General features: G+C 38.3%; 3 protein-coding genes across 4 annotated transcripts in view; all 3 read left to right on the forward strand.

The window, feature by feature from the left end:
- Window positions 1-982, forward strand: part of LOC104823034 (2-methyl-6-phytyl-1,4-hydroquinone methyltransferase, chloroplastic-like) — a 1,807-nt gene extending 825 nt beyond the window's left edge. The window contains exons 2-4 of one of the 2 annotated variants that reach the window (XM_019203601.1): window positions 6-42; window positions 134-440; window positions 519-982. In XM_019203601.1, coding sequence (XP_019059146.1) covers window positions 6-42; window positions 134-440; window positions 519-677 — 503 coding nt within the window. In that variant the 3' untranslated portion in view covers window positions 678-982. Of the gene's footprint in view, window positions 43-133; window positions 441-518 lie in introns of both variants that reach the window. The other variant, XM_010554451.2, reaches the window with a different exon arrangement.
- Window positions 983-1,336: 354 nt separating this feature from the next.
- On the forward strand, window positions 1,337-1,889 carry LOC104823035 (defensin-like protein 11). The gene is made up of 2 exons (XM_019203600.1): window positions 1,337-1,456; window positions 1,562-1,889. The coding sequence occupies exons 1-2, from the start codon at window positions 1,396-1,398 to the stop codon at window positions 1,747-1,749; spliced, it is 249 nt and encodes an 82-aa protein (XP_019059145.1). The 5' UTR covers window positions 1,337-1,395; the 3' UTR covers window positions 1,750-1,889.
- Window positions 1,890-3,035: 1,146 nt separating this feature from the next.
- LOC104823036 (probable inactive protein kinase At3g63330) lies at window positions 3,036-6,890 on the forward strand. The gene is given in 13 exon segments (XM_010554452.2): window positions 3,036-3,317; window positions 3,416-3,646; window positions 3,740-3,901; window positions 4,026-4,083; window positions 4,192-4,279; window positions 4,458-4,532; window positions 4,622-4,705; window positions 4,800-4,943; window positions 5,060-5,135; window positions 6,115-6,197; window positions 6,282-6,336; window positions 6,449-6,539; window positions 6,704-6,890. Coding segments are annotated over 10 exon segments (882 nt in total). The 5' UTR covers window positions 3,036-3,317; window positions 3,416-3,646; window positions 3,740-3,742; the 3' UTR covers window positions 6,509-6,539; window positions 6,704-6,890.
- The last annotated feature ends 2,493 nt before the right edge of the window (window positions 6,891-9,383 follow it).

The raw sequence follows: 9,383 nt of genomic DNA on the forward strand, positions 1-9,383 counted from the left end.
TTTCCCTACTGATTACGCCGACAGATACACTTCTGCCGGAAGGTGTGGTTTCCTCTCTTGCTCTTTTTCAAGATAGATATATATATATATACACACTCTCATGATACTGATGCTGGTGTCCTGGGGTGGATAGTATTGAGTATTGGCCAGATCCGCAGAGGGGAATCAGGGAGGCATACAGGGTATTAAAGCAGGGGGGGAAAGCGTGTATAATTGGACCAGTGCACCCCACGTTCTGGCTCTCACGCTTCTTTGCAGACGTGTGGATGCTGTTCCCAAAGGAGGAAGAGTACATAGAGTGGTTCGAGAAAGCAGGGTTCGAGGACGTGAAGCTGAAGAGGATTGGCCCCCAGTGGTACCGTGGCGTTCGCCGGCATGGACTGATCATCGGATGTTCTGTCACCGGCCTCAAGCCTGCCTCTGGCGACTCCCCTCTCCAGGTATATTCCTTTCTATTCATCGGCCAATCCATCCTAACATAGACTTGGCCACAAACGGTTTCCTGTGTTGATATGCAGATGGGTCCAAAGGAGGAGGATGTGTCCAAGCCCGTGAAAAAACCGCTGCCATTTCTGGGAAGGTTCATATTGGGAACCCTAGCGGCTGCATGGTTCATGCTGGTCTCCTTCTATATGTGGATCAAGGATAAGATCGTCCCTCGTGGCCAGCCCATCTGATCCCTCAGGCTGCCTCCAAGTGAACTATCACTATATGCAACAACAACAACAACAAAAAAAAAAGAGTATCTCCCTTGCAATTTATATGCGGTGGTAACTAAGTCGTGTTTAAAGCTCCAACTCTTGTGGAATCCATCAATATATAGAACAACTCCCTGGGGGAATGCTTTCCACGTGTCTTGGATCATCAACCCCAATGTATAATATTGATAACCAACACAAAAGATGGAGCATACGTACGTTTTATACATGAATAAATGTCAGTGTATGCATACATATGTCTATACAGAACATGGGTTGTACCACGCGCAACATGCTAAGAACAACGATCCAGTCAAACACGTTATCAAAGAGGATAGAATCAGAATTTTCCACAATGGTTATCGTCATAAAATCGACTTTCTCAAAGTGACAGCCTGAGGAAAACGATGGAAATACTACCTTACGAGTGCAAATTCGAACGACTTGGCAAGCGGTTTGAATTTGTAACACATAATAACAATAGTAATAACAAAAAAAGATTAAATTAAACTAAGGGGTTGTGTGTTCCGCACGTCGACGAACGAGTCGAACATTAGATAATCTTCTCTCTCTCTCTCTCTCTATTGGGATAACACAGAAGGGGCAAATGTCAACGAATATGAGCTTATATAAATGGGCAAGTGCAGTGCGTGTTTCATGAGATTGGGAAGAAGGAAAAGAGATAGAAGCAAAATCAATGGCTAAGAGCATCTGCTTCTCTGCGGTGGTCGTCATCTTCCTCTTGCTGGCTTCCACGGGTGATCACATCTATTGCCTTTTGTTCTTGCATGTCAAATTTGTTTTTGGTTCTAAACGAGATTAATTAATACCCATAAACAACAATTAATAAACAAATCCAAAAGGGACGACAAAGGGGGAGGAGAGGAAGAGGTGTGAATGGGAAAGCAAGAACCTGCCGAACTGGAATTGTTGGTACAACAATTTGGGGAAGAAAGTGTGCGATGACCTCTGCAAGGGCGAAGGCGCTGATTATGGAGTCTGCCTTCCCAACTCCGGCCATTGCCACTGCCACCTCCGAAACTGCCCCTGATTCTATACATATATGTATGCCTATGATTCTTTAGTAATACTATGTGGCAATAATATTTTGATGGAGTATGTATGCATGCTCATTACGTGGTTTCGTTTGATGAATTGTGACAAGCAACAATTGCACGTTTGCTTCTATTGCGTATTATTCGTCAGTGGATTCGGCTATAATTAAAAGCTATTTTAAATTGAACATTTGGAATAATATTCCGAAGAACATGTCGCGTGTGCATCTCGGAACGTACAAACATGCGTTCGCGTGTACATTAACAAACCAACTTAACCGACGTGGGACCCTTTTCTCCAAGTTCATTTGTGGGACTTTATGATTTCATCTACAACAAAACAACAATAATTAACCACTAATTGGTAGTCCAGAGAGACTTCAAAATCCTGCTTGGATTCCACTAATGAAAAAAAAAAAGAAACGTAATTAATTACGTGATTAAAAATTGACTTTGATTTTAAAAAGATTCGGTTCAGTGAACCTCTTAACTATAAAAAAACACAGTAACAATAATTCAAAAATTCGAAGGACGCATGTATCAATAACTGTCGTGGATCAACTCTTCAAATTGATGGGTTTAAATATTTTTGTATCAATATTTCAACACATGGATGTCAAAACGTATAATTCTCAGCCATGGACTTGGTCAGATTTTTTTATAAGAGTATTAATTCTAGACGAATATTACTTTATATTCAATTAAAATTAGTACTCGGCCCACTAAAATTCGGCCTGGCCCGATTTGTGTTCGAGAGTTATTGGTCCATTGATGTCTAAAGCTGGGGCCCAATTTTCCCGACGTCGAATTATAGAAGGACGAATTACAGAGGCGAGGAGTTTTTTTTTTGTGGTAAAAGAGGGGAATTTTACTCAAATGACCATTTGGGTGCGCACCTATTTCAGCGTACACCACCGAAAAAAAACAAATTTTTTTTTTTCAATTTTAACCCACTTTTCGGTTAAAAAAATTCGAAATACCCTTTTCTTTTTATTTTTTGTTACCTTATTACGACTAATATATAACTGATATACTACTAAAATAAGACAGATAATTTTTTTATCACATTTTTTAGAATCAATTGTAATTATATTTAGAATTAATTATGAAGTAGTAATAAGGAAGTTGTTTTCGAACGCGTATATTGTAATTTTGTTTTTTCAAAAAAAAATTAATATGTTATTTTTTTTTTGTGTGGTGTACGCCGATTGGTTCATTTGAGTAAAAAACCCAAAAGAGAGGCGAGGAGAATTGGGTGCATCGATGGAAGATGTTGGGTGCGGAGTCCGAGAAATCTAGGGTTCATAGTATATTTTGTGTTCAATGCTCATCATCCTCTACTGGGCGATTAAGTGTAGAGGAGAATCTCGGACGTGTTTGACTGTTTACAAGGAGGGGGGACCTCTGGCGGTTTTTCGATCCCCAAAATGCCCTCTCTGGAATCTCCAGGATCGCGCGCGCTCTCCCGGAAACGGGCTTTGCGAGACGGCGGTTATGAAGGGCCGGAGGAAGTACCAGGAGGATCGCTTACTCTGCGCTCTCGATCTTCGAATTCCCTTCCCCGGTATGCTTTATTTCTCTTGTCTGATTTCTTATCGGCATGCTCAGTCGATAATTGAAATCCTCTCCAGGGAATCTGAATTTTTCCCTTTCACGAGCTAGGTAGGTATCTTCATCTGGCTGTTGCTGTATCGACAGGCTTAGTTAGAATCGTTGGGAAACTATTTTAACTTTCGGAGACCTTAGTTTACCTGCTTTCTCTTGGACGCGGACGTGTTCTCTTGTTTCTAAGAAGTTGACCGGAAGATTACCTGATAGAGGAGAATACGATCTGTCTTTGCACGCCATCAATTGGGACAGAATCGCGCATCAACATGTGCTTAATTTTGAAAGGTAATGTCCTCGCTTCGTTTCCAGAGATCATCAGTGTCAAGGAATCTCTGGCCGTGTATTCAATGTTCATGGGGCGTGGCCTTTCCATGCCAGTTTATGGAGAAATTGATGTACACTGTGGACTCAGCAGAAACTTCTAGTGAGAAGGTTGAAGAAGCAAAACACATCCAGATGCTTCGCCCATCTAAGTGGTGGATATGGTTGAAGACAACAGATTCAGGAAAAGAGGAAATGCGAAATATCATATGGCAGTTGGTACATTGAATACGAAAATGTTAGATTGTTATAAATTTTGGCCATCCTTCCAAAAGTTTCATAGTAAGACACCTATACTTTTTCATTTCAATTTTTCTTATAGGCTGCCTCTTTGTTTTTTCAGTTGTTGGCTCTCAAATCCTGCCATGATCGAAATATTACTCACAGGGATATCAAACCTGGTAAGAGTTTTGTGATCTCATCATAGTTTATATAATAATCACCGTCTGTTGCGTATGGTTATTCTCATGGGGATTTTACTGACAATGATTGTGTTGCATGTTCTTTAGAAAACATAGTAATTTGCTTTGAAGACCAGAAAACAGGCAGATGCCTAAAAGAAGTAGCAAATGGAGATCAGAACTTCAAAACCAAAGTGTATCATGATTACCATTCAGTTTATCAAATTCCATAGATTGAATTTTTGTATATTGTATATAAAAAAGTGTGGATACGTAATACTCTTTCCAAATTCCTTCTATCATGCCATCAATTGGCGGCAGTGTGATTTTGTGCGCTTTACCTGATAAATACTGTTCTTGCTATCACTGTCTAGGCGCATCATTGACTTTGGCAGTTCCCTGGATGAATTCACGATGAAGAATTTATATGGCTCCATGGGACCTTCTAGGTATTTGCATTTGATGTTTACTTTATTTTCTGGCAATCCCATCTTTTGTTGTATGTAATAATCACAATGATTTGGATTGCCCAATACAGAGCTGAACAAACTCACGAGTATACTCCTCTTGAAGCTATTCTGAACACTAGTTGATACCGAGGACCGACCAGTATGACATTGAAGTACGCATCACTTCTCCAATTTAATTTAACCAGGAACATCAATCAGCCCGCTCTATGTGTACATACATATGATAAGCATTTTTTTCTCCGGCAGATATGACATGTGGCGTGTTGGTGTTGTGATGTTAGAGATGATCCTGGGTTTGCCAAATGTTTTTCAGATAAGATCTGTAACACGTGCCCTCTTAGATCAACATATCGAGGGCTGGAGTGATGACTTGAAAGAGCTTGCATACAAGTAAGTCTGATTTTTAGAAGCAACTGTGTTTGCACGTAAATTATTTTACTTGAGACCGACTTTCTCACAAGAAGTTGGTCAAGCCCTGATTTGTGGAATGTCAATTTTGGTGACAGACTGCGATCACTAATGGAGCTATGTATCTTGATGCTGGGATCCATTCTAAAACGAGGTGGGACCAGTTCAAAGCAGGTAAATGGGAATTTATATGCTATATTGCCATTAGCAGTTACGATGGATGTGCGGACAAATAAGGATAGATAGAATTAGAAATGAGATTATTAGAGAGAAAATATGAATAATAGGTATAGAAGAGAAGTTACGAGAATAAGATGTTTGGACAACGTAGGCTCCGGTTAGAAAAGTGGAGAACATAAGAAGGGGGTGAAGAGAAAAGGAAAGGGCAGACCTAGGCTTACTTGGAAACGAATCATTAGGGATGACTTGGAATTTTTACAAATTTTGCAAGAATTAACTCAAAAGGGAAATGAGTAGAAATTAAGAATTCATGCGGCCGATCCCAGATAGACGTGGGATTAAAGCAATGTTGATATTGATGGTGATTGCCATTAGCAGTGGATCTGTCTCAGAAAAGTCAACTTCATTATCGTTTAGTGGTTATAATGCAATGGTATCTGGAGGTTCATGTTAGGTTTCCAAACCCGAAACTCTGATTTCCAGCGGAAAACTTGACACCTTTATTGATCTCTCAAACCGCAAACACAAACCCTGGATGATCTTGATCATAGAGAGGATCCCAACTCTCTCCCTTACAAACCCTTACCGAAACACAATCATAAAACCCCTCTAATCCCTCTAACCTCTATTTATAACTATTGATTGCTGAAACTAGATATTAACTAACTAACCAACACCAATAGCAAAACAACCACAAACTAATTCTAGTCTAAGTTCAATGAATCTACACTAACCACATACCTGCACGTCCCACCTGGAAACACTTATGAGTTCAGTTCCTGCTTTATTAGTGGAAGTCAGAACCTGGGAAACCATACGCCTCTAGTACTGCTGAACACCCTCTGAAAAAAAAGGAAAACAGTGATAATAGAATAAGGCTAAATAACATGTTGGACAATGTATTTGAATTCATTGTTTAGACAGCACGGATGGTTTCTGTCTTTATGCCAAAAAGCCATATTTTCGGGTGTAGGGTGGAATTTCACTTGCTTCGTGGAAATGCTCTGAAGAATTTTTCTCTCGGCAGATAAAGAGTAGAGATCCTCTTAAGATCGGGTTAGTTTGTAGTTGCTCTTTGATGGCGTAGTAAAGATCAATGCCTCGTCAATCATTATCCACTGCTGAGAGGAATTTGTGCAGGTTTCCGAATGTTTGGGCTCTAAGATTTGTAAGGCATTTATTACTGTGGGACCCAGTAAGTTCTGTCTTGCTCGGCTTTTTTCCATACTAAGATTCTATAAATCACCATTTGGTTACTACATCCATCTTGGTTGAAAAGTTGAAAACATAAAACAGTTGATGCGCAGGAGGACAGGCTGAGCGTGGATGATGCGCTGCAACACCCATATTTCCAGCCTCAGGATTGATTGCATTGCATTTGCATATTATAAGAAACAGGTGTGACTCTTTCTGCTGTTTTTACATATTTCGCTTTGTACATTTTACAAAAGAAAACGTGTTGCTCTTTTTTCCCCCTTCTTTGATGAGGGGGATAGGTGGAATTTGTTAATGATATAAAGCTCCATGATCTACATTAACATAATAATATTCTCTAACTGCAGAGCAGACATGTGTATATCACTTCTTCAATGTCTATTTGCATTTGGGTGTTCCACAAGTGTGATCAGACTTTGGGAGGGCCCCGTAACACAGGCATCGTCATATAAAATGCTGGTTGATGTTTGAAGGGATAATTGTATATAAATACATGAATTCTTATAAAATTTTCAAATAAATACTTGAACTATAAAACTCTCGTATAAATATCTAAACTTTTCAAAACTCTTATATAAATACCAAAATTTTTACAAATTTGTCAAATAAAACAACATTCGTTGACGACGTTAAATGACTGAGTCATTAATTTTCGTTGGATTCCGTTATAAATTAAAAGACATTAATGAATTTTAGTTTTATTTGGTAAATTTTTAAAAGTCTGGATATTTATATAAAAGTTTTGAAAAATTCAGGTATTTATTTAAGAATTTTATAATTTAAATATTTATTTAAAACTTTTGTAAAAGTTTAGCTATTTATATGCGATTAAGCTTCGTTTGAATATGACATTCAACGAGTATAAACCAACGGACAAACAACCGCATCTTCTGCTTCCTTCCTCCAGTTCTCAACCTTCCTCTGCTCTTCTTCCCTGTCTGAATCTTCTTATTCACTTCCGATCGCACGTCTTCTTCTGTCCCTCACATATGCTTTGAAATTTTTCAGAAAATAATGTGTATATCTACTGTGTATATATCTGAGATCCATTAATTAATCATTTTAATGGTGATGAGATTAGGGATAGATGTGGGTCGGGTATCTGATTCAGCCTCAGCCTAAGGGGTAGCCTCGTCTTCTCTCGTTAACCCCTCCCCTCTTCCCTTTCCCCCTATTGGTTACTCGTGGATTCAGACAAAGTCAGGTTCTGGTTTGTTCGATTTCCAATTTAGGATATCGATGGGTTTGTGTAAAGATACATGGAGAGGAATCTCCTCTTTGGAGGTGGGAATGGGGTTGTGACGGGGACTTGTCAGCTTTGGCAACTTGTGGGACTTTTGTCACGTCTGATATTTTATCAACACTATTATTACTGGTGATTTTCTATTTGTAGATTACTCCGCAACTCATAACAGAGATTTTTAGCTTTGGTTATAACACCATATTTTCAATTTTAACGAGTAATGGCTGCAGTTGATAACTTTCTTTAACCCTTTTAAGCGGCAAGTGATTGAATAAGATCCCCCAATTGTAACAAAATAAAAGTCACTAAATTTCATCTTGTTCATAGTAGTAATTGATTTTTTTTTATCATACATAGTAATATAAGATAATAACAGTGATATATATATTATGAATACATCAATGTTGTTTCAACAAATGATAATAGCGTTTTAACATTATTTTGACTGACCGTTATTAAACACAATTATTAATATAGTTTCATTTTAACATTTAACTTTGGAATCAAAAGTTTTTGTCCAAAATGGTCTTTATGCATGTACCCATATCTATCAACGGTAGGTACAAAGGGCCACATGATGTGTTCACGCAATATGCGACTCACATGACCACCTTTGGCTTGGACCATCATCTTGAAAACAATGTATGAGGCCTTGCAATTGTAAATGGCCAGAGGCATACCTTTTATATACATATATATACACGCACAGATATATATATATATATATATATATATATGTATATGTGCATTCATCATGCAGTTGTATGTGAGAGAGACTGTAGCTTGCTGAGGGCAAAGCCCAAATAATTGAGATGTAAAATGGAGAACCCATTGATGATGTCTCCCCCAACGGACGTCGCTTAAACATATTCTAGAAACTTCAATAATTCAACTGAAGTCAACGAATTCATACAAATCTCAAACACACACTCATATATATGTTCAGTCAGTTCACGAGAAATTAAAAATGCCTAAAATAAGTCAACCAGTGCCGTACGGAATTATGGGCTTTTATATGTTTGCCCATTTCATGAAATGCGCCTTTTTAGCCGTGTAGACAAATTTACGATCTTACACTGTTAATTTGGTCGAATATTTTGTCAACGAATCTAAGACAGATCAGTACCTGCCATGGTTGTCTGAACAGGTTTATGATTTGGTCCGAATGAAACAAATACGGTTCGAGTTTTGTCGAAATACAAATGATTATTTCAGGGTATGAAATAGCCAATGAATGATTTTATATGACGTGGGAACAGCAAGAATATTCACAGCACAGCATAATTAATCGTGTGATTTCTGAAAAGCTTCATTAATTAAGAGGACAGATTTTGGATTAGCATAAATGTCGTGACAGCCGTTGAAAGGGAAACAGCAAAAATCTTGTCATTTGGCAACTTGTCTCCGCGTGAAATGATAACTTGTTGGATTTTTTGTATTTTCCTTTCGTCGTTATCAAGGGATCGTCCCATGATTTCCCCAAAGATTGATTGATTGTTACAGTACTGTTTAATTATTCTGTTTGATGTAAAACTACCAATTTTGTAGGGGTGGCCATTTCGGGTTTCGGTTCGGTTTTCGGTTCGGTTATTTCGGGTTCGGTTATTTCGGTTATAAAAAAATCATACCCAAACGGTTATATTGATTTAATCGGTTCGGTTCAGTTCGGTTTCGGTTCGGTTCGGCTCGGTTTTTGCATAATAAATTTATAACCAAACGGTTATATTTTCCGGTTTATTCGGTTCGGTTTTAGATCGGTTCGGTTCGGTTATGATATATTTTTT

This window comes from Tarenaya hassleriana, unplaced genomic scaffold (genome assembly GCF_000463585.1).
Source record: "Tarenaya hassleriana unplaced genomic scaffold, ASM46358v1 Cleome39, whole genome shotgun sequence".
In the NCBI taxonomy this organism is placed as follows: domain Eukaryota; kingdom Viridiplantae; phylum Streptophyta; class Magnoliopsida; order Brassicales; family Cleomaceae; genus Tarenaya; species Tarenaya hassleriana.

Excerpts from the sequence above, each read along its gene's own strand:
- LOC104823035 (XM_019203600.1), top strand. The coding sequence starts at position 1,396 with ATGGCTAAGAGCATCTGCTTCTCTGCGGTGGTCGTCATCTTCCTCTTG. Across the intron at positions 1,457-1,561 it reads CCTCTTGCTGGCTTCCACGG|GGACGACAAAGGGGGAGGAG; the intron begins GTGATCACATCT and ends CAAATCCAAAAG.